This window comes from Dryas octopetala, chromosome 3 (assembly GCF_963921425.1).
Source record: "Dryas octopetala chromosome 3, drDryOcto1.1, whole genome shotgun sequence".
In the NCBI taxonomy this organism is placed as follows: domain Eukaryota; kingdom Viridiplantae; phylum Streptophyta; class Magnoliopsida; order Rosales; family Rosaceae; genus Dryas; species Dryas octopetala.
The window spans coordinates 3,391,844-3,416,442 of NC_141368.1; the positions used below are offsets into that span (position 1 = coordinate 3,391,844).

The following is a 24,599-nucleotide window of genomic DNA, read 5'->3' on the forward strand; positions in this document are numbered from 1 at the left end:
AACTTTGTCCCTTCTTTTAATTTCCACATATACTGGGAAAATGAAACTTTGGATGCTGCTTCAGTTACAAACCAAATTATTGAGACTCCTGAAAATTGCAAATCTCTGCATGCATAGACTGTTGCAAAATCATTAGCATTGGCCTCGTTTTTAGGGTCAATGGAGATAGAACACTTATTTTGCTTTTTGTAATGAATTCACTTAGAGCAAAATCTACAATGATAGGGGATGGGATGTTTCCATCATACTTTGACGTCTCCGCATCATTGTTTATAAAAATAGTGGTCAATTTTTGAAACAAGTTCAGTAATTAATCACCAAATTACTTTCTGTTTTAACATTTTTTAAAGGGACAAGTAGACAAATAAAAAGAATTATAAACTAAATGCATATTGTCATACCAAAAAATATTCCACAAGCCAAATCGGGCTTGGAGTTCTTGCAAAGCAGCACCAACAAAAACACTATCTCCTATATATCACATACGCAATATTATGAAAGCTGCAACTGCAAGACTTGTGTGAGTGTTTGTACAAGCAAATTTGTTAATTCCTTCCTTCTTGTACAAGCGAACAATATTTATGCATGCAAATTGCCAAAGTCAAAGAAAATTAAAGGATATTAATTCTCGATCGAGTTGGGAGGTGTACGTTTAGCTACCCACCAACTTCACCAAAGAATAGTCATTTTCTAATGGATCTAAGATATGTTATCAGTTTCGTGCACATAAGTTGGTCAAATCATCAGCTACCAAATCAAGACCGTATGACTAGCCAGGGTACTGGTAACTAAGGCAGCTAGCTTGTTCTCCCGGCCACTTAAAAAAAAAAATAATAATAATAATAATAATAGTAATTATTATTATTATTTTAATTAAGAGAAGGAAATTCTTGTTGATCATTCTTCTAAGTTAGGTCATCTAATCATAAGAATTAATTCTCACACATATATATAAATCAATCTTCCCTCTTATTTCTTATCTCATCATCTTAATTAATTGCATGCAATGGCAAAGCTTGTTCTAGTTTGTGGCCTGGTTTTTCTGGGGTTTGCATTAACATGCTCTGCTACAACCTACACGGTAGGGGATACCGCTGGCTGGGACATAAGCTCCGACCTCGATGCATGGACCGACGGCAAGAAATTCTACGTTGGCGATGTTCTATGTAAGTATATGTATGAATTATGAATCAAATTAAATGGAAATTAATTGTTGTCTTTAACTAATTTCGTAGGGTTCCAGTATTCATCATCGAATAGTGTTAACCAAGTAACGAAAGAAAATTTTGAGGCTTGCAACACAACCAAGGCTTTAAACATATATAGTGGAGGAAACACAACAGTCACGTTGTCACATCCTGGTGGTTGGTATTTTGTCAGTGGTAATAAGCTATATTGCTTGGGAGGGATGAAGCTTGCAGTACAAGTAGACGATAACCAAGATTATGCGCCGGCCGGTGCACCACAGGCGGCCACTGGTTCGGGCCAAGGGGCTGATCATCCACAACCTTCGTCTAAGACCGACCTCCCTACTTCAAGTGCGTGCATCCATGGTGGACCTAATTGGGTTCTTGTCTTGGCTATCTTAGGTCTAGTAGCTTCCATGCTACATATGGATGTAAAAATTTGATAAGTTTTTTTTTTTTTTGAAAAATCAAGTTTGTTTCTAATTTTGTGAGAATAAAACTTTCCAAATTTATGATATTTGATTACAGTAGATAAGGGGTTTAATTTCACACGATACAAACACCTTAAAACACACAATAGTTGGAAAATCAATAATATTAATTGTCCCATATTTTTTTTTTTTTCATATTTGTATCTCATTTTATATATTATTATTTTACTTAAAAAAATATTTTTTTATTTTATTTTATTTTTTTATTTTTAGTGTCTAATTTCCGAATGTCATATAAAGTAGTACTACTAGTTGTAACTTGTAAGATATGATATATAAAAGCAATATTCAATTGGCTCATTCCATATTTGGAGGTCTTCTTTATTTTTGAGTTTCAATTCTGAAACCCAACTTAAACTTATTGGTCACCCAAACGGGCAGGCCCAAAGGGTTTGAGGAACAGAACAAGAAGACTGAAAGATAGCCCACCAAACATAGAGGCCCTTCTTAGTTCTTACACCACCGACTTTCTTAGCAGAGTGCCAAACTGGCAATCAACTACAAACATAACAATAAATCAGAGAAATTTTTTTTTTGGCCAGTGCATTATGACTACCATAAATTATTGAGTTGATCACCCTATTTTAAAATTTTAATGTTACCCTTAAAATAATTAATTTTAATTTGGTTCGTCGGGTTATTCGACAGTTATCTATCGAAATATTTATAATTATTCGACAGTTATTTGTTGAACATTGGTGGATTATTCGGTGGATAACCACCAAATGAAAATAAAAAAGGTATTCGACAATTATCTGCCGAAATATTTGTGTTTATTCGACACTTATCTGCCAAACATAAGTAAATGTTTCGGTAAATAACTACCGAATGAATCTGGATAATTTTATCATTTTTGCAATAAAGAATAAAATAAGAAAAAAATTGGATAAAATATATGAGAGTGGTCAACTTAACAACTGGTGGTGGTTTGCATAGTCTCACTCGCTACTTTTTGATGTGCATTAGAATAGCCAATAGATATCAATAGAATAAATAATTAACAAAATTTTGCAATAAAAAAAAAACTTTCATTTTTCTACAAAGAGACGGGTCAAATAAGAGAATAATTTTTTTGTTATCATCTTATGTGTATTTGTATTAGCCACCAACATCTTGTTATTTTGCCTAAACCGACATAGCTAACATGAAGTCATCAAATCGAAGATTTGACGTTTTGTTGTCCAACTCGTAAATAATCTAAGATAAAACATACAAAGATTGATAAAAAACAAAAACAATGCTTGAAAATTAGGTATAGGAATTGGGTTAGACAAATCCGACCAATTCAATTTTAACTTACACTTTGAACAATTTGGATAAAAGGTATTTAATAATTTGTGCAAACACAGTCAAAATACAAATAGCAAACACCAAAGGTATAAATGGTGAACACTAAAAGATACAATGGTAAACACCAAAGATATAAATGTTGAACACTAATGGTGCGTTTGGATAAAGTAATTTGAAACTACTAAGGAATTATAAATGACGGAATTAAAAATGATGTGATTTAAAATTCTAAAATTTGTAAATTCTCTTGTTTGGATAAATGTAAGCATAATAGAATTTATATATGAAATTTATAATAGTTTTATAAAAAAGTGATGGTGATGGTGGCAACAATAAAAATGATGCTTGTGGTGAGTTGATGATGGTAATAGGGGTGATGGCTAGGGGTGTGTTTCGGCCGGATCGGATCGGAAATAGGGTGTTCCAATTCCAATCCAAAATTTTGGAATGAAATTTATGTTCCAATTTCCATTCCAAAAAATCGGAATTTCAACATCTCATTCCGATTCGGAATTTTTGGATTTCTCGGAATTTTCGGAATTTTTCGGAATATAACTTTTTCGGAACTTTCGGATAAACATTTGAAATTTTCGAATAAAAAATCGGAATTTTCACATTTTCATAATATTTTTTAGAACATGTTCGGATTTTTTTTTAGAATAATGATGAAATTAACAAATAAAAAAAATTAAAAGACAATAGATTATGATACATTTCAATATTTATATTAAAATGTAATTAAAATATATGTCCAATTTAAAAAGAAAATTCAAAATATTAATTTAAATAACATTGAGAATTAAGGCTCAATATTAATATTATTTAGCAAGATCTAGCAATTCCCTATAGAGAATATGTACTAGCTAATAACTAATGTTTGTGTTAGAGGGGAGCAGAAGTAGGTAGCATATATATATGTATAGAAGTTGATCAAGGTCGAACATACAAAGTGATAAAGATATAAATACTTTCTTAGTCATTTTATCAAACATATACCAGGCAATTACCTAATTAGATATTTTAAACTTTCAGAATTTATAACATTTACCCATGTTAACAACGACAAAGATGAGAGGGGTTTGGGATAAAAATCATGAAACTAAAAATTTACAAGAAAATAAAACTTACACAGAACTTGGTATGAGTCGTATACTCGTATGACGTTGGTCGTTGGGAAAAGATTGAGAGAAACAGGGTTGTTCCAATTTTACAAAGGCTGAGAGTGAGATTGAGAGAAACTTCTGGAGTTTCATCTTGTGATATGTAATATGTTCTTTGAATACTGTGAGAACGAGGCGTCGTTCCAATTTTCAAAACATGGAGCATTGGAGCATTTACTGGAGGCTGTACGTTGGAGGCTTGGAGCAATGGAGCGTCGTTCTATCTTGCAGAGAGAAAGTAAACTATTGCAGTTTTTTTTTTCTTTTGTCTGTACGGGTCATATACTCATATATGTGTGTTTAGGGTTTAGGGTTTAGGGTGATATATGTGTGTAATCAAATCTATTAAGCTATAAAATAATGTACCAAGTTATGTATATGTAATATATAATCAACTTAATTAATAACGTTGTTATTTATATCAAAAATAGTAGTATTGTAGTAATGATCACTACAAGTACAAGAAAGTACCATTTTCTCAACAAAGCTAATTAGTCGGCAAAAAGCGCATTTTGCCAATAAAGACTTTGAGTCTTTGGTCGACCAAATATTTTGTCGGCACGTAGTTTGGTCTCCCAAAGCGCATCAACGAAATTCTCTGCCGACAAAATTCTACATTTTGTCGGTTCAACTCACTTGTTAGAAAAATGTTTTCGTCAGCCACCTCAATCGGCTATTAGCTATTGTATCTTTTCGTCGGCATCAAATTTTTAGGCGCGAACTAATCCCATTAATGTATGGTATATATTATATATGTTATAAGAGAAATAAATTATATATGGTATATATTATGTATGTTATAAGCGAAATAAATTATGTATGGTATATATTATGTATGTTATAAGAGAAATAAATTATGTATGATATATATTGTGTATGTTTAATGGTATATATTATATATTATTACTTAATATATAACAGAAATAAATGTCACTATGAATGTATAATAGGCTTAATAACACATATCTTAGAGGTGGGGGATTAATCTTTGGACCTCATCCAACATTGTTAGAATAAATGTCACTAGTAGATACATGTAACTCACATATATATATATATATATCATGTTACTCATATATATATGTGTATATAAATACATGTTACTCACATAATGTATATATATATATATATATATCATGTTTGAAATTTTGAATATAATAAGCTTAAATATTTAGTAATTAGTAATTACAATTGGTGGGATATTCCAGTTGGAACAACTGTAGAATTGCCCCATATTTCAATTCCCCTCCCTAATAAAAAAAAAATAGTAATTACATGTACGGAAAAATGTGAGTGTTTGTGTTACCAACTTACCATTTATGTTATTATGATACACATATATTTATAATGTACATATGTTTATATTAATAGTATTAGTCATCTTTTTTAAAATATATATTATATGTATCATACTAAATTAATGATAAAATATATAATATTAATATAAATATGGAATAAATTGGCATAATTTCGGAAATATCAGATCGGAATGCCTTCGGAACATTTCAGAATTTTTCGGATCGAAATTCGGATCGAAATCGGAATTTACATAAACATTCCAATTCCAATCCAATTTTTTTTCAGAATTTTCGGATTTCGGCATTTTCGGACTCGGAATAAAATTGGAAATTTTCGGATAGGAATCGGTCGGATTCGGATTTTCCAATCCAAATCACACCCCTAGTGATGGCCCACGGGCAGTGGGAGAAATGGTGGCCGCAAAAATTGGGGTATTGGAGGTGGCGGCAACGGCGACATTGGCGGTGGTGGTGATGGTGGTGGCGACGGCGACGACGATGGTGGTGGTGATGGCATTGGTGATGGAGGCGGCAGCGGCGGTGTCAGTGTCGGTAGTGGTCGTGGTGGTGGCAGTGGCAGTGGCGGCGACGATGGTGGCAGTGGTGGCGGCTGTGGTGGTGGCTGTGGTGGTGGCAGCGGAGGTGGTGGCGGCAGCGGCGGTGGTAGTGGTGGTGGCGGTGGTGGTGGTGGTGACGGCGGCGGTGGTGGTGGCGGTGGCGGTGTCGGTGGTGGTGACGGCGGTGGTAGTGGTGGTGGCGGTGTCGGTGTCGATGGTGGTGGTGGTGACGGTGGCGGTGGTAGTGGTGGCAGAGGTGGTGGTGGCAACGGTGGTGGTGGCGGTGGAGGTGGTGTCGATGTCGGTGGTTGTGGTGGTGATGGTGGCGGTGGTGGTGGTGGTGGTGCAGTGATGGTGGCGGTGGCAGTGGTGGTGACGGTGGTGGTGGTGGTAGCGACGGCATGGTGGTAGTGGTGGTATTGTAATTAATTGGCAAGATGATGGATGGACACGACTTTTTCTTTTTTATAAAAATTGAAATTTTAAAAATGATACCAATTTAGATGGAATTTAAATTTGAAATTTACAGCTTTCAAATTCTAAGTTTTTTTTCACATAGAATTTACAAAATTTTGTATTTATTAACCCAAACAAGAAAATTAGAGCATATAATTTCTTAAATGCTGAGTTTTGTTTAAATTTCAAGTTTTTTTCCTCCATCCAAACATACCATAAATGTATGAATAGAAAACACCAAAGGTATAAATAGTGAACACCAAATGACCAAATATATAACTATTGAAGAACATATAAAAATTCAACTAAAGAAAAAGAAATGAACAAATAAGTAAATAATTTGACGAAAATATTAAAGACAGTAGAATTACTGTCCTTGCATCCAAGTACGAGCTAACTCCCTTTAGTTAAAAGGAAAATAACAAAGAAAATCTTTGTTAAGAGTCTTAAGACCATCAATTATATATATTTCGTTTTCATTTGTGGATAAAAATAATAATGAATAAATAAATGAATTGGGTACGAAATTAACTACCTCCCACCCAAGACGAAACTCCACATTGTAGCTTTATCAGCAAGACATCCCCTAAATAAAACCCGAACGAGACACGTCACACCCAAAAATGCTCAAAACCTTAGCCACCCTCACCACCACTTCACCACTCATCTCCACCACCACCACAACCACCTCCAAACTTTCTCTCTCTAAACCCTTCCTTTCTCTCTCTAAATTCCAACCCAAACCCATCTCCACCTTCCCACAAACCCACAGACCCGTCTCTTTTCACAAGACCACCATGAACCTCCTCAACAAGCTCGGCTTCGGCGCAAAGACCGTCGACCCCACCTCCGACTCCGCGGCCATCGCTCAGGGCCCCGACGACGACGTTCCGGCGCCGGGTCAGCAGTTCGCTCAGTTCGGAGCGGGTTGCTTTTGGGGGGTCGAGTTGGCGTTCCAGAGAGTCCCTGGCGTGACCAAGACCGAGGTTGGCTACAGCCAAGGCTTCCTGCACAACCCGACGTACGAGGACGTGTGTACGGGCACCACCAACCACTCTGAGGTCGTGAGGGTTCAGTACGATCCTAAACAGTGCAACTTCGAGAGCCTGCTTGACCTTTTCTGGTCCAGGCATGACCCCACCACGCTCAATCGCCAGGTGGGTTGTTCTAAATTTTGGGCCTTTGTGCGTTTGGAGTGGTTTTTTGACATTTATTTGGTATTTTTTTGGTTGAATGCTTGCTTTGATTTCCGTAGTTTGGTTGTTGGTATCTGTCTGTGTTTTGATCAATGAATTCTGGGGTTTGCTTAAATTTTTGGGAATTTGATTTGTTTCATGTTTTTTCTTTGTAATTCAATCCAACATCAGTTACGTTGGATATCATTGTGATTGATAATTTGGGATTTTCTTGGCTTGCCCTCTAGATAACTCTGTTTTAGTGTGTGATTGATAAATTTTCTACCTTAATCTTGTATCTTACTTTTGATTTTTGTGTGTTATTGTGATTTTTGAACCAATGGATGTTTGGCTATCAGTAACTTATTGATCAAACGCACTCACACATACACAAACAAAAGGAGATTTAATTGACTACAAAACTTCTTATAATGAAGCAGTTCATCCTAATTTGGTAGATTATTTTAAGAGTTTTTTTCTTTTTTATTAGAAAAGCCAACTTTTTCTTAACTAAGTTACTGAGAATTCAAAATCGTATGCCTCTAAGTTTCTTGTATATCGTGAAATAGGAGTGAGTGCACTCATTAGAATGCTCGTTAGGATCAGAAATCAAGCATACACTTTGAAATGAAGAAGGTCATGCTAGGGACTTCGAGCATACCCCAAATCCCTCTTTCTCTTGTTGCACTTCGTTTGCTGGCTCTGATTTTTCACATATCCATAAGCTACACCTAAAGAGTGATGTTATATTCATTGATTTGTCCTGATTATTCTGGTACAGAAAATTCCTAGCACATGATATTTGATTTTCTTAATTTGAGTGTGATCCAGAAAGTAAACTTGTCTTTTGGCCTTAAGAACCATAACAGATTGTCGATGTGGAATGGGCAGGGGAGGGGATGTGTTACAGATCTGGAATATACTTCTAATTACCACAACATGTGGATAGTGTCCGGTACTTGTGTGTGCATTTATGTCAACACGATCTCAGTTTCATGATTGAATATCAACGTAACCCCTGGAATTGACTGAACATTAGTATTTGCTGACGCATAATTCCAGTAACAGTACACTTGGCTTGCTTATGGTCTCTATTCATTTTGTTATGCTCAAATTTCATAAACTCCAAATCCCTCTTTCTCTTGTTGCACTTCTTTTGTTCGCTCTCATTTTCACAGATTGATAAGCTACATGTAAAGATTGATGTTATATTCGTAGTTGTATCCTGATTATTCTGGTAGGAAAAATCCTAGTATGTGATATTTGATTCTGAGCATGATTCAGAAAGTACATTTGTCTTAAGGCCTAAAGTTTGTCTATGTGTAATGGGCAGGGTGGGGATGTGGGAACACAATACAGATCTGGAATATACTTCTATACACCTGAGCAAGAAAAAGCAGCAAAAGAGTCTTTGGAACAACACCAGAAAGTTGTGAACCGGAAGATTGTTACAGAGATTCTGCCTGCCAAGAAGTTCTACCGAGCTGAGGAGTACCACCAGCAGTACCTTGCGAAAGGGGGCCGTTTTGGTTTTAAGCAATCTACTGAGAAAGGATGCAATGATCCAATCCGATGCTATGGCTAATTGATTTGCTATTGCGCTGAAAGGCAAACCCTGCTGAGGATTGTTCATAGATTTGTGCTCTTGTCCATGAGTTAGACATGCAACTAGCTTTTACATACTTTGTCTAGTAAGTATGCTTGATGCATCCATATTATGAGCGTGGATCTATAATAAATTGTAGTGTTACCTGACCCTTATGTACTATATGGAAATTTGGAACTGAGCTGGTGTCGATACTCTCACTGTTTCTGTTACAGTTCTGTTTGGCAATTAGTTTTGTTGGTATGTATTAATAGCACTGTTACCTGTTCCAGGTTGGCTTTTTTATTTATTAGGAACAAGCGTATGTAATCTTTTTTCTGGATATCTCTATCCTTATCAAGCATGATCCATCAGAAGAATGGCCTGCCAAACAATTGTTTCTGTTTTTTTTGTGGGTAAGAAGCCTACCCTACAAAATCGGAAGCTTGGGAAACTAGATTCATAACATGTACTACATACCTCGTTAGAATGAGTCGAGATGCATGATGCCAATATGAGCATTTCAGTATTTCACATTTCAATGCAAATTTCTCCATATCTTGCGAGGCTTATTTAAGTTTGGTAGGTACAGGGTCGTATTAAATGAATACATGAGAGTTGAGACTCACTCCTTCGCAATAAATGGAGGTAACAGGAGAAGAGAGATAGAGAGTAGTGTTAAATTGATTCATTACAAAAGAAAGGGAAATTGATTTATGTGTTTATTGATTGGCTAACTAGGTATTAGTAGTAGTGCTTTGCTATATATTGAATTAAATAGGTGGTTGACAACACATGGGTGATGGTTGTGGCAAGGGGGACACATACGTACTTGCCTAAGTTGCCTTGCCTTGCATTACATACCATGTTGTACCATAATTACCATTTGCCCTTCCCTCATTTTTGAGTCTCAATACATCATTGCTTCCCTTCTCTTTCACATACATATTTTATTGATAAGTTACACGTATACGTACGTCTCTTAATTAGTAATAATATTATAATTAAGCATCCACAAATCCACACTCCACCCCTTGTTGGAATGAGTCTGCATGTTCTGTTTAAAAGAAACATTAATTACCTATTAATTTATCAAGACTAAAAAAACAAAAAAACAATGCAAACCCACTGTACAGCTGTACTCATCTAAATGAGATTTGACTGTTTTTACAGATGTGTACGGTACGTGCTATGCACCAGTCCAAGATTTACAAATCATCTCAATTAACACTTCTATTAAGTAAACTAAAATGATATTGAGTATCAAACTATCAACTACATATATTTTTTGAAAATTAAACGTGACGGCACGGTCATTGCTGATCGAGATAGTAGCAGTGCAGCATGTTAATGATCACCATGTACATTGACCTTTAATTTGCTGTAACCCTGTAATATATATCATGCAACTCCCTTTCTTTATTCAACAATATACAAATTCATATATATATATATTAATATATGTACAATATTTGATATATATATATGTATATAACATCATCATCATGATGGTAGATCGTGGGCTGTTCACATACGCCTGGCATGGTATCTACATTCTACAAGAAATTAGCATCCAAGAAGTTTTTTTAATTTAAAATTTGATTAATTTATATAAATATATTATATGCATATATATTAAAGTATTAATCAATGACATTGTTAATTAGCGTACTGCTCTCTTTCGTTAATTACGTTTTACAACTTTTAAGCACAGTTCAAATGCAAACGACAATTAATGGGGCAAATTAGAGGGGGAATTGTCCAGACATAAATAGGTATATTATTTGCAACCACGTACATAGGCCAAAGAGACTTTTGCACATTGCCAACCAATGCCTAGCTAGTAAATAATTAATAGTGCTTTAAATTAATTTAAAAATAAATTGCAATACTTACAAAAAACAAGCTGTAATGGCAAAAGCCTGAGAGCTTATCGAGCCGAACCAGTCTGCATGTGTTATAAAACTTATATATATAGGTAGGCAAAAGGTGAAGAAGGTGGGAATTACTGCAATCACACTTCAATTAAAGGCATGGCCAGATATATGCATAGGGTCACATATTAATTTATATACTAATTAATGAACGGTAAGGGTAGCTTAACTTGTCATTTTTATATTTTATTTCGATATATATTCTTGTTTGATTGCTAGCTTGGTAGGGAAAGCTGGCCATATATATGATGATTGAAGTCCATATCAACAGTGGAAAGACAGTCGTATTCAAAATTATTGCAGCTGGAATTTCTTTCTTAGGATCATTTCACTTGGCCTAACTATATCTTCACCTTTAATTACTACTTTTTAATTAATACTGCATGTAAAATTTTTGGTACCATACTACCATGTACATCAAATCAGATCTGTAGATCAGATCCTAAGCATCAACCCATGTGATATATACTGCTTTTGAGCATTTCCAGCTTCAATATATATTGGTGAGCAGGACTGTAAGTTTCACTTTAACTGTTTCTTTGTCACAATTACCTATGCAATTAATAAGTAAAATTGGAGGTTAATAAAGAGTGTAACTCCTAGTCTCCCACATAGAAGTTTCCAAACAAAATTTACCCTTTATCTCGACAAAAAAATGTAGCATTGACCTTGATACACACACCGTCATACACGTAATACATAGAGAAATATTAGTACATATATAATAATTATAAGAAATGAATTATTATTTAATTAGTAATAATAATATAAGAGAAGGCGTGTATATATATATATATATAAGAAAAGAAAAGCAACAGCGAAGCCAAAAGTGAAGCAGAGAGAGCCAGAAATCAACAATGGGTGATCATCATGAGGTAGGTCTTGAGAGTGTTCCAGAGTCGATGCCTGGAGTGATAGAGTTGTTGTCGTCCGTGCTGGAGCGAGTGGCGAAGTCGAACGACCTGATGATGATGAAACGGCGGCGCTTGGATGAGAATAAGCAGAAGTTGATGACGTGGTCGACGTCGGTGTTCGAGTGCCTGACGACACCGAGCATCTCGATCCAGAGCTACCTGCAGAGGATCGTGAAGTACGCGGATTGCAGCCCCTCCTGCTTCGTGGTGGCCTACGTGTACCTGGACCGCTTCACCCAGCGCCAACCTTCGCTGCCCATCAACTCCTTCAACGTCCACCGCTTGCTCATCACCAGCGTCTTGCTCTCCGCCAAGTTCATGGATGACATGTAAGCTATATACCTTTAGCCTTTACTTAATTATTTCTTCTTTTACTTTTTATTCTAATTCTTCATCTTCTTGCTTAATTAATTGGGTTTTATTTAGTTAGTCAAATCAATTAACGCGTTTCATTTGAGCTTAAATGGGTTAATTTGTTAATGTATTTCAAGTTTTCAAGCTCTTACCAACCAATTCATTGGTTTTAATTCTCTGTCTTTCCATTACTTGAATTAATATATTACTCTGCCCTCATTCATCATAGTAGGTTTAGTAATGTCATCACCGTTTTGGAAGCAACCACCGCCACAAAAAAAGAAAGGAAATAAAACAAGGGAGGGCATGCTAGCCATGTGAAGGCCTCCGTCTTTTACTAGTGAGACAGTAGACAGCTTACCTAAGATGTGGTGTTGCTGTCGATACCCATTAACGCATGCCTCCAAAATTTCACCACTTTTTTGCCAAAATTAAGAGCATGAGGGTGACAGCGGTCCTCATTAGTCATGCTAATCACACATTCACACCCCATGCAATCAAACCCATGTGAGTGTGCTTAATTTGTTTGCCAAAACTTATTATACCTACTTGCATGCCTTTGCTAAGCAATTTCAATCATTGGAATATATAATACATTTTACTTTCAATAAGATTATTTAATGGAATCATTTTATTTGGTCGGTACATAATATGGTAAATAGTACAACTCTTTTACTTTTTACCATTCGTTAGTGGTGGTTCACTCTTCATAGTTTGTAATGCCAGCAACACTAGTCATGGTACCTTAAATTATAAGCGAATCGGGTCTTAAAGAACCCGGCCCTTGTGGTGGTCCAGTAGGACAGCAATGAGTATACATATTTTGTTCCATTATGACTTCAATTATTCAAACTCTTTGTTTAGAAATGTGATTAACGAACCATTTTTGTCCACATGGATATCTTTAATTTCAGCTATTACAACAATGCGTACTATGCCAGAGTTGGAGGAATCAGCACAGCAGAGATGAACCTTCTTGAGGTGGACTTCTTGTTTGGGTTAGGCTTCCAATTAAATGTCACACCCGCAACCTTTTACACCTACTACTCTTACCTTCAAAGAGAGATGTTGTTGCAATCTCTTCCCCCACATTTACCAGAATCTCCTGCAAACTTGGCCAGGCGTCTAAAGCTTCTTTGCTCCTTCAATGAAGATGACTCCACCCATCCAACACAGCTTGCTGTTTAGCCATTTTTTAGTGTTTGAAATTGAAGGTTGGGCATGTGGGTTTCTGTATTGGGTCAGTCCAATTGACTTTTGAAATTTTGGCCCATGGTTATATGGGCTCAAGCCCATTTGAACTTGGGTATATAGTCGAAAGCCTGTATGGTGTGAAGACAAAGAAGTCAACAACTTTCTCAATTGAGTGGGCTTTGTTTTGGTTTCTTTTCTTTGGGTTTTGTTCACTGTACTTTTGGACTTCTAAATGGTGGTATGTACATGTGGAAAACTTGCCTTTATTACAGTTTGCTTAACATAATCATACTTTAGAGTTTGGATAATATATAATAATATAATAATTAGTTCATAACTTCATATTGATTTTATATTAAAATTTTCTTTTGTAACTAGGATGTATTGGAAGTCCTTTCCTTTGGTAATTAGGATTTCTTAGTAGGACTAAGGTAAGCAGAAGGGTATATAAAAGGTTTGGTCTGGTGGGTTGTAGGGTTTTATCTTTGAATTAATAAAATTGTTTTTTTTTTTTGGCCAAGGAATTAATAAAGTTGTTGAAGCTAGTTAAAAAGTTTTTCCGTCCTTGGCCAAAAAAAAAAGTTTTCCGTGAATGAGACTGAAGAAGTCGCATTGGTATTGTTCACGCCCAGCAGTGACCGTGGAGGTGAATTATTATTGTTCATCATGTTCAAGGCGAAGAGAAACAAGTCGTAGTCCACCAAGGCAGAGATCCTATTCTCCTCCTGACTACGACTACAGTCGGAGGCGGAGGCCGTACACTCCGTCACGCTCCCCTTACAGCAGGTCACCCGTGCCACGGTCCTACAGGGACGACCCATATCACCATTCTCACTATGGAAGGAGGACCCATCGCTATCGTTCTGTCTCTCGTAATGCCTCACCTTCCGGGGAAAGGAGGAGATTGAGGAGCTACTCACGCGCTGTCTCCCCGAGGCCAAGAAGCAGGAGCAGGAGCAGGAGTCCGAGTCCGCGTCCAAGTCCGAATGGGAGTCCAAGTCGGAGTCCGAATTGGAGTCCTCCTCCGAGTCCGCATTGGAGTCCTCGCAGTCCAAGTCGGAGTCCGTTGGGTGTGAGGGTGAGTGCAAGTTCGAGATCAAATATTTCGATCAAGATCTGCTAGTCACAAGTCTACTTAATTCACCGAATTCATAGTCATCATGAATGATGTGTTATGTCTAACTTTGTGTAGGGGTTTTGATTTCTTTGATTTTGTTATTGGTTGGCAGACCATATCTATTATCTAGCTTTTTGGTACCAACCTACGTTTAAGTGTGTGGGGAATTTATCTCCAGTACTCTATATATATTCGCAGAAAACTTTCCTCTCTATATATTATGGTCTAAGTTTGTCTTTCTTTTTGTTGATCTAAAAAAAAAAGTTATGTCATTGTAGTAAAGCATTCTAATAAACTCATATATAAAATTGTACGAGTTTTCTTGCACCACTTTCTATAGATTTGCTCCTTCAATGAAAATGAATACCCATCGTTGCACAGCTTGTGGTTTAGCCATTTTTTCAAATTATGCCTATTTGAACATGTGGGTTGTATTGGGTCAATCCAATAGGCTTTTGAAAGTTTGGGCCATGGTCATATGGCCTGGAGCCCATTTGAACTTGGGTTTATAGTCGAATGGCCTGTATAGTGTCAAGACAAGAAGTTAACAACTTTCTCAATTGGCTGGGCTTTCTTTTCTTTTCATAATTATTGGAGTCTCATAGTTTCTAACTTTCTATCTATTCTACACGACTGCACCTATAAAATGTGAATGGTGACCACCACTTGACATAACAACAAACCAAAGCAAGAGTGATCACAAGAGAGAGGCAGAGATAATAATCAAATACTGATCAATCTGGTAAAAGGCATTTTCAAACGCGATATAAGGTACTTGGTTGTTTTTGTTTGTTCTTTTAAAATTATTGGGAGCAAAAATGATTATGTGTGAACATATCAAGTAGTGTTAAAGTTACGTACACGTAATAATTTCTCGATTGAAAGACAAGTGATTTGAGTTCAAACTAAGTTAAATTTTGAAAATGTTTAGTGCTGTCATAGTCACTTGTACTAATGGGCCATGAGTCATATGTATTATAATTTTGAGAAAGTTTTATTTTCTTGGAAACTTCTTTTAAGAAGGTTTTGTTTTCTAGTTAAATTCTACTATTTGGGAAGTTTGGAAAGAATCTAAAAGGTTATATAGTTTCATAATTATTTTAGTATTAATTCTTGGTGGTCAAGTAATCATTATCTTGATGCCCAAGTTTATAAACCCTATAAAAGTGGGCAAATAAGTTGCATATCAATTGAGTATTGAAATAAAACTTGATTTCTTCTCCTAGTCTCTTCATAGTCACAATGAAGTCTATGCGCTTTCATATCCGCTCCAGCACGCTTCAATCATCTTCAAGAAGTGACTACGAGCCTCAAGCAAAAATCGGTAAACTATTATTGTTTATCATTAGTTTGTGCAATTAATTACTTTTATTTATTGTTTTCCAACAATTGTTTTCCGCTGTGATTCATCCATGAAGTAACCTGTAACCATAGCATGCTAGTCATATATCTTTCATGTTCGCACATGCCGGTACTTCCAAGAACCAAATGGAAGAGTTTTCATGCACAATTTATTTTCAGTGGAAATTATTCATATACTTTTAAATTTTTAATTTGTTCGAACCATTCAATCACTTGGGGTCATACATAATTTCTCTACTTTTCTTTTTTATATGAAAACTCCAAACCAAAATAGGTCACTAAATTCAAATAAAAAGATTGTGATGGGTTTTACAACCATCACTGTAGACCATTTACCTATTATAAGATTGAGCAAATTTCACTTTACATCCTTGAGATTTACTTAGATTGCCAAGTTGCTCCCTTATATTTCAATTTTGGTAATTTAAAACCCAATCTTTGAAATCAAAGACAATGTGATCCCTCAGTTAATATTGCTTATGTGACACATGTGAGACCTATATGGTTAATTATTGATGGTTAATTGCTTTAAATAAATTTAATTGTTGACTTCTCAATAGATGATTTAGTATCTCCAATCATCAAGTAAACAAGAAAGCAGCACTACCATCACAACCCATCAACAACATGATCTTTTGCCTTTTCTTGCTCTTGCAAGATGAATGTTTTCGAAATTACCATTATGATGGTTGCAGACATTGTGGATCCCACATATGCCACATAAATAAACATAACAGTTGGACTTACAACGGGGGCACATTGTCTTTAATTTTAAACTTTTGATTTTAAATTACTTAAATTAAAACATGATGGCTCAACTTGATAATCTGAGCACACTATACAGGTGCACTTTGCATTATAAGGTTTGTCAATTTGTACGTTGGTTTCAAAATTCAATTTTCAAAGGGTTTGAATTCTATTGATCGGTACATGGCCACCCGTGACCCGTTTACTATATAAAGCACCCTGATAAAGTTGTAGTTCCTGCCTTACTTTTTAATTTTTATGAATTTTTAGTCTGGAAATAGGTGAGATTTTTAGATTTAATTTCGTGGGATGGAATAACTCGGGAGTCTCGAGTGAGGAAATGACGTGTGGTAACTGGTAACCACTCTGAAACCACTAACACAAAATATATTTAATTTGTTTGTATTATTTGAAGTGACAATCACTTTTCAGTGACCCACGACTGATCCGTCGGTTGAAATTCCATGACCGTCACAATATATCTCTGCAACTGCTTCTTCAAGCACACAACTACAGCAAGTTCTAGAAGTCTCTATCAATGACGTACTCCTCTCTTCAGCCACATTCTCACTCTGAAACCAGTGTAAGCTTTCTTCTCCTTTTTATTCCTTTACATTTTATCTCTTCATTTCTTCAGTTTCATTTGGTACCCATTTTGCCTTGTGCTAATCTCTTCATGGAGTACCCATTTGGTTAGTGTTCATAAAATTTTGTCTATACTTGCTTATATTTCCTGATGTGCTTTACTTCATTGAAGTTTATTGTAGATTTCTTGAGTTTGATGTACTTCTTTATATATATATATATATTTTTGTTTGTTTTTGTATTGTCCTGTTCCACAATTTTAAATTCTAGATCTTGAAATTGATCTAGCATCAGTATATTCTAAGTTATATTACTGATGATTGTGCGGATTGTTTATATATGGTATGTTTCTACTTTCTTCCTTCCACATAGGTGTTCCTGCATTTCCCTTGATACAAAAAATCAGAACCCATTATGGCTATAATGAAAATACTAGGAGAACGAAAAGCTGGCTGCTTTCATCCCAACTCTAAGAGGCCGAGAACTGATGCTGTTCAAGATATTCCCATAGGGTGTGGATCATTTAAGGCTCAGGATCGTGATGCTATCGTCAAGCCATCAGACAATGATGATCATGGTAAGAAGATTGATAAGGGATCTGTACCTTTTTCTCATTCTTCTAGTATTTGTGCTGAATTTGTGAACACTATCCCAGCCAAAAATTGCCCCCCACCCCCGAGAAAATTGAAAAAGTTTCTTGTTGAGCGGGATTTTCCTGAAGGTTGTGGAAGGTTGGCGCCGTCTTCTTGCAAAAACAGTGGTGTTGGTAGTGAAAATTTTATGTTAGGGTGCAAATCAGCAGTAAGTGTTGATTGCTGTGGGGATGCACAAGAAAGGAGGTGCTTGACTCCATTGGTTAAGGAACAGGAACGTGGGGAACTTTTTGGTAGTCACAAGTTGATGGTTGTTTGTGTGGATTGTAAGAAGGTGAAGAAGGCTTTGGATGCATATGAAGAGACATTGAGGAACATCTTGCGAGATGTCAAGTCCAAGGAACAAGGTTGTGGTAAACATTATGTTGCTGCAGCAATGTCGCTTAGAAAGCAAGGGAAATGGGTTAACATGAGAAAACAATTAGGATCCATTCCAGGGGTTAAAATTGGTCACCAGTTTCAGTACAGGGCTCAACTGCCTGTTGTTGGCCTTCATGGTCCTTTTGAACCTGGTATTGATTATTTGAATAAGGATGGGAAAATTTTGGCCACAAGTGTTGTTGCTTCTGGCCGTTATGCCAACGATGTGGCATCTTTTGATACATTGACCTTTTTGGGTCAAGGTGGAAATCCTATGGTTACACAGGGAAACCCCAAGGATCAAAAACTTGAAGGTGGAAACCTTGCACTAAAGAACAGCATGGAGGCAAGAACTCCTGTAAGGGTAATTCGTGGCTTTAAATGTTCCAAGCCATCTAGTTTTGTGGGCACACGTGCTAAGACTGTCATCACTTATGTTTACGATGGTCTGTACTTGGTTGATGATTTTAGGCAAGTAAGAGGGACTTTTGGTAAACTTGTCTTTAAATTTTTGTTGAGTAGGATTTTGGGGCAGCCTAAACTTACACGTGGAAAAGTATTGAACAAGTTGAAGAGGTCTAAGGTTTCACATAACATTGTTTGTAAAAATGATATCTCTCAAGGGAAAGAGAAGATGCCTATTCGTGTGGTGAATGAAATAGATGATGAGAGTCCACCATCTTTCAATTACATAACCAATGTTATTTATCCAGATTTCTTCAAGCCGACCACACAAACAGGCTGTGGTTGCACTGATGGATGCTCTGAATCTAAGCCATGTCCTTGTGTAATGAAGAATGCAGGGGTTTTGCCATACAAATGTAATGGATGTCTAATAAATGTGAAGCCCCTTGTTTATGAGTGTGGTACTTCATGTATGTGCTCTTCTTCTTGCAAAAATAGAGTGAGCCAACATGGTATCCATTTTAAACTTGAAGTCTTCAAGACTAAATCAAAAGGATGGGGTATTAGATCGCGATCTTATATTCCAAGTGGAAGTTTTGTATGTGAGTACACAGGAGAAATCCTTCCAGTTGAAGAAGTTAAACGAAGACTTGGTAGTGATGAGTGTTTGTTTGGAACCAAAGGGAACCGTGCTTTACAGGATCGGCGTCAACCTTTCTTTTTCCCTATGTTGTCAAGTTTATCAGAAGAAGACCGCTTCACCATTAATGCCTCACAGCATGGGAATGTGGGAAGATTTGTCAACCATAGTTGTTCTCCTAATCTTTGTGTTCAACTTGTTCTTTATGATCATGATGACAAAAGAATGCCACACACAATGTTATTTGCCATGAAGAACATACCACCATTACAAGAGTTAACTTATGATCATAATTATATTTTCAGTTAGGTAGTGATTTAAGCTGGTGTTGTCAAGATGAACAAATGTTATTGTGGTTGACCTGATGTTTTGGGAGGATGTATTAATGAAAAATGTTGGATTGGTTACATCACTTGACGGTGTATCGGTTACACAAAATAATTTTTCGTATTAATGATGGTTAATGAAGAAAATACTACTTTAAAATGTTGTCATTTTGATTTTTGACTTCCATGAGATATGTTCTTATCCTATTTTTTAATTATTGATTTGGTCTTTTGATTGAATCCCATTTGAACTCCTATGTTCTATACTGCGGAGATAGGCGGTTTCTTTGGGAGTTAGGATTATCGGCTTTATAATATACTTGAAATACTAAGTAATTTTTTTTAAAAAATTACTTATACTGTCCTTGTGTCCATTTAGTTATACTTTGATTGCAAATTCCGTCAAAAAGTTATTACGATATCACTTTTTCATGAATAAATTCGTCATTCCACTTGTAATACACGTCTATAAAAGTCAAATCACTTCACGCACCCATAATTGTTTTTTAGACGAAAAATGTAACTGGAATAACATAAAAAGTAAATTGACTTCAAAATTAAAGTTAATAGAGCACATTTATACAACCTATAATAAGCATCCTAAATGAATTCATACAAAGGTCAAAATTTAAGTCATTTTTGAAACATTTTCCCAAATATTAAATACTAAATCATAAATCCTAAAGACTAGAACAACATTTTGGATATAAGCACAATATCAAACATGCAAGCATAAGCAAGTGATCCTATTTCTGCAAGGACTCCTAGAGTAAAAGACTGTGAAGATATCTCAACTTGAATAGACCTCCCCATCCAAGTGTAATCATGCCCGTGATTGGCTAGCAAGATATACATTTTCCTACAAAACAAATAAGATGAAGGGTTTGTTTGGCTGTATTTTTAAAAGGCTTAAAAAATAAGAACTGTTTTTGGGTTTTAAAAACACTTGGAAGTGCTTTCGGGTGAAGATACTTCCTTAGAAAACGTTTCCAAATATATTATCAAGAAGCATTTGAATTTTTTTCAAAAATATATATAAATTTTTAATAAAATCGCTTTTAGTGAAAGCACTACTAAGCAAAAATGCTTCTTACAAAAACACTCCCAAACAAACATAAAATTATTATATATAACCGATATATTGTTATGTGATATAACCAATTCACGTGTTATAATATGAGTGGATGTTATTGATAATATACCCTATAAGCATAAACCTATTATTTACTCATACTATAACATATTAATTAGTTAAACTGTGTAACGATATATCGATTATACATAATAATTTTTTAACTTGAGGAAACCTACTTATTTAACTCATTAAATTCTTAGCTTATTCACACATTTATCCCGTAAAATCTCATATAATTCTATTATAATTAAGCCAATTCACCGCCCTATTGACTAAAGAATTTCATCAACTTTTTGTTGCTAATTCCTAAACAACCAAATAAAATATCTGTTTCAACAAAAAAACAATAAAAAAATCCCGAACAGCCTAAATATAAACGGATTAAGAATGAAAGCAGGTGAGATTTTAAGATTTAATTTCTCGTGAGAAAATTTTTGAAGTGACACAGAAAAGTGACCCACGAGGCCACGACTCCGTTTGTTGAATGTCCATGATCGTCATAACATATCTCTGCAAACTGCTACTAAAAAAGCACACAAGTGCTAGAGATCTTTGTCAATAACCCACTCATCTCATCAGCCACATCCTCGCTCTGAAAATTAGTGTAAACTTTCTTCTCTTCTTATTCCTTTACATTTTTTCTCTTCATTTCTTCAGTTTCATTTGGTACCCATTTTTGCCCTGTGCTAATCTTTCACTTCATGGAGTACCCATTTGGTCAGTGACTCAGTGTTGATGAAATGCTGTTTATAATTGCTTATTTTCTTAATGTGCTTTACTTAATTGAATACTTGATTGAAGTTTCTTGTAGATTTCTTGAGTTTATTGAGTTTAATGTACTTCCTTGGTGTCTTGTGGAGTTGTGGGTATACTCGTTTTGTTTATTTATTATTATTTTTTTTTCCTGTTCCACATGTTTTTATTCTAGGTCTTGAACTTAATCTACCATCAGTGCAAATGTAGTGCATTTCTCTTTAATTATTTAATAATCTTCAAATTTTTGTCTGTTAAAGTTACATTACTGATTATTCTGCAAATTGGTTTTAAGATACTACCAGTTCTGGTGCATGCAATGTATAATTTTTTTTATTTAAAATTGACATGGTCGTATTTGTTTAATTTATGGTCTGTTTCTACTCTCTACCTTCTACATAGGTGTTCCTCCATTTCCTTTGATACAAAAATCAGAACCCATTATGGGTATAGTGAAAACACATGGAGAACAAAAAGCTGGCTGCTTTCTTCCCAACTTTAAGAGGCCGAGAGTTGATGCTGTTCGAGATTTTCCCATAGGGTGTGGGTCATTTGAGCCTCGTGATGCAGTCAAGCCATCAGAGAAGGATGATCATGGTAAGAAAATTGATAAGGTATTTGTGCCTTTTTCTCATTCTTCTACTATTTGTGCTGAATTTGTACCAGAAAAAAATTGCCCCCCACCCCCGAGAAAATTGAAAGATATCCTTGTTGAGCGGGATTTTCCAGAAGGTTGTGGAATGTTGCCGTCTTCTTCTTTCAAAAACAGTGGTGTGGGTGTTGGAAATTCTATGTTAGAGTGCAAATCAGCAGTAAGTGTTGATTGCTGTGAAGATGCTAAAGGCAAGAGTTTGACTCCATTGGTTAAGGAACAGGAACGTGTGGAGCTTGTTGTTAATGACAACTTGAGTGTTGTTTGCGTGGATGATAAAGATATAGTAAACTGTAACAAGGTGAAGAAGGCTTTGGATGCATATCAAGGGACATTAACTGACATCTTGCAAGAGTGCAATTCCAACCAACAAAATATTTACAATCCTTCTGTTGCAGCAGCAATCTATCTTAGAAAGCAAGGCAAATGGGTTAACACAAGGAAGCAATTAGGATCCACTCCAGGAGTTAAAGTTGGTGACAAGTTTCAGTACAGGGCTGAACTGCCTGTTGTTGGCCTTCATGGTCCTTTTGAATCTGGTATTGATTATATGATGAAGGATGGGAAAAAATTGGCCACAAGTGTTGTTGCTTCTGGCCATTATGCCAACAATGTGGAATCTTCTGATGTCTTGATCTATGTAGGTCAAGGTGGAAATCCTAGGGTTTCGAAGTCACAACCTAAGGATCAAAAACTTGAAGGCGGAAACCTTGCACTAAAGAATAGCAACGAAGCAAGAACCCCTGTAAGGGTAATTCGTGGCTTTAAATGCTCCAACCCATCTAAGACCACTTATATTTATGATGGTCTGTACTTTGTTGATGATGTTTGGCAAGAAAGAGGGAAGTTTGGGAAACTTGTCTTTCAATTTTTGTTGAGAAGGATTTCAGGGCAGCCAAAACTCACATATGGAAAATGTTTGGACAAGCTGAAGAGGTCTAAGGTTTCACAAAACATTGTTTGTAAAAATGATATCTGTCAAGGGAAAGAGAAGATGCCTATTCGTGTGGTGAATGAAATAGATGATGAGAGTCCCCCATCTTTCAATTACATAGCCAATGTTATTTATCCAGATTTCTTCAAGCCAACTGCACAAAAGGGCTGCGGTTGCATTGATGGATGCTCTGAATCTCAGCCATGCCCTTGTGTAATGAAGAACGGAGGGCTTTTGCCGTACAACTGTAATGGATGTCTAATAAATGTCAAGCCCCTAGTTTACGAGTGTGGTACTTCATGTGTGTGCTCTAATTCTTGCAAAAATAGAGGGAGCCAACATGGTATCCATTTTAAACTAGAAGTCTTCAAGACCAAATCAAAAGGATGGGGTGTTAGATCGCGATCTTATATTCCAAGTGGAAGTTTCGTATGTGAGTGCATAGGAGAAATCCTTCAAGATGAGGAAGTTAAACGAAGACTTGGTAGTGATGAGTATTTGTTTGGAATTAATGGTAACCATGCTTTACAAAATCTTTGTCGATCTTTTCCTTTTCCTATGTCGTCAAGTTTCTCAGGAGGAGACAGCTTCACCATTAATGCCTCACAACAAGGGAATGTGGGGAGATTTGTCAACCATAGTTGTTCTCCTAATCTTTGTGTTCAAAATGTCCTTTATGATCATGATGACAAAAGAATGCCGCACACAATGTTGTTTGCCATGAAGAACATACCACCATTACAGGAGTTAACTTGTGATTATAATTATATTTCTAGTTAAGTTGTGATTTAAGGTGGTGGTGTCAAAAGATGAAAAAATGTTGTTGTGTTTCACTTGATATGTTGGGAGGATGTATTAATGAAGGTTAGTGAAGGTAATACTACTTAAAAATTTGTTGTCATATTGAATTTTGACTTCCATGAGATATGTTCTCATCCTATCTTCTAAATGTTGATTTGATCTTTGTTTGAGTTCCATTTGGACTCTCAAGTTCCATATGGTGGGTATAGGTGATTTCTTCGGGTGTTCGGATCCTCGGTTGATAACTAAATCTTAAGCCCAAAAAGACTGAAATGACGTTTTGAAGTGGGCTCTCCATCCAACTTTAATCATGCCCATGATTGACTAGCAAAATACAATTTCCTACAAAAAGAAGAGAGGCATACACTTATAAGCTCAACTTGAAGTGGGCTCTCCATCCAACTTTAATCATGCCCATGATTGACTAGCAAAATACAATTTCCTACAAAAAGAAGAGAGGCATACACTTATAAGCTCAACTTGAGGAGGGCTGCTTATCCAACTTTAATTAAATCGGTGATTGGCTAGCTACAA

The 24,599-nt window shown here is 35.9% G+C and overlaps 4 protein-coding genes and 1 pseudogene across 4 annotated transcripts; all 5 read left to right on the forward strand.

Annotated features, from left to right (window-relative positions):
• Nucleotides 1–1,006: 1,006 nt before the first annotated feature.
• LOC147289652 (Cupredoxin superfamily protein) lies at nt 1,007–1,652 on the forward strand. Its single transcript, XM_086236997.1, has 2 exons — nt 1,007–1,166; nt 1,236–1,652. Exons 1-2 carry the CDS (start codon nt 1,007–1,009, stop codon nt 1,628–1,630), a joined length of 555 nt encoding a protein of 184 aa, XP_086093123.1. The 3' UTR covers nt 1,631–1,652.
• A 5,331-nt stretch (nt 1,653–6,983) lies between these two features.
• LOC147289653 (peptide methionine sulfoxide reductase A1-like) lies at nt 6,984–9,512 on the forward strand. The gene is made up of 2 exons (XM_086237424.1): nt 6,984–7,596; nt 8,948–9,512. Exons 1-2 carry the CDS (start codon nt 7,063–7,065, stop codon nt 9,197–9,199), a joined length of 786 nt encoding a protein of 261 aa, XP_086093550.1. The 5' UTR covers nt 6,984–7,062; the 3' UTR covers nt 9,200–9,512.
• A 2,416-nt stretch (nt 9,513–11,928) lies between these two features.
• On the forward strand, nt 11,929–13,864 carry LOC147289654 (cyclin-U4-1-like). Its single transcript, XM_086236720.1, has 2 exons — nt 11,929–12,376; nt 13,316–13,864. Exons 1-2 carry the CDS (start codon nt 11,991–11,993, stop codon nt 13,587–13,589), a joined length of 660 nt encoding a protein of 219 aa, XP_086092846.1. The 5' UTR covers nt 11,929–11,990; the 3' UTR covers nt 13,590–13,864.
• A 3,956-nt stretch (nt 13,865–17,820) lies between these two features.
• On the forward strand, nt 17,821–19,773 carry LOC147289655 (histone-lysine N-methyltransferase, H3 lysine-9 specific SUVH5 pseudogene; annotated as a pseudogene).
• Nucleotides 19,774–22,121: 2,348 nt separating this feature from the next.
• Nucleotides 22,122–24,044, forward strand: LOC147289656 (histone-lysine N-methyltransferase, H3 lysine-9 specific SUVH5-like). Its single transcript, XM_086234871.1, has 2 exons — nt 22,122–23,758; nt 23,852–24,044. The coding sequence occupies exons 1-2, from the start codon at nt 22,122–22,124 to the stop codon at nt 24,042–24,044; spliced, it is 1,830 nt and encodes a 609-aa protein (XP_086090997.1).
• The last annotated feature ends 555 nt before the right edge of the window (nt 24,045–24,599 follow it).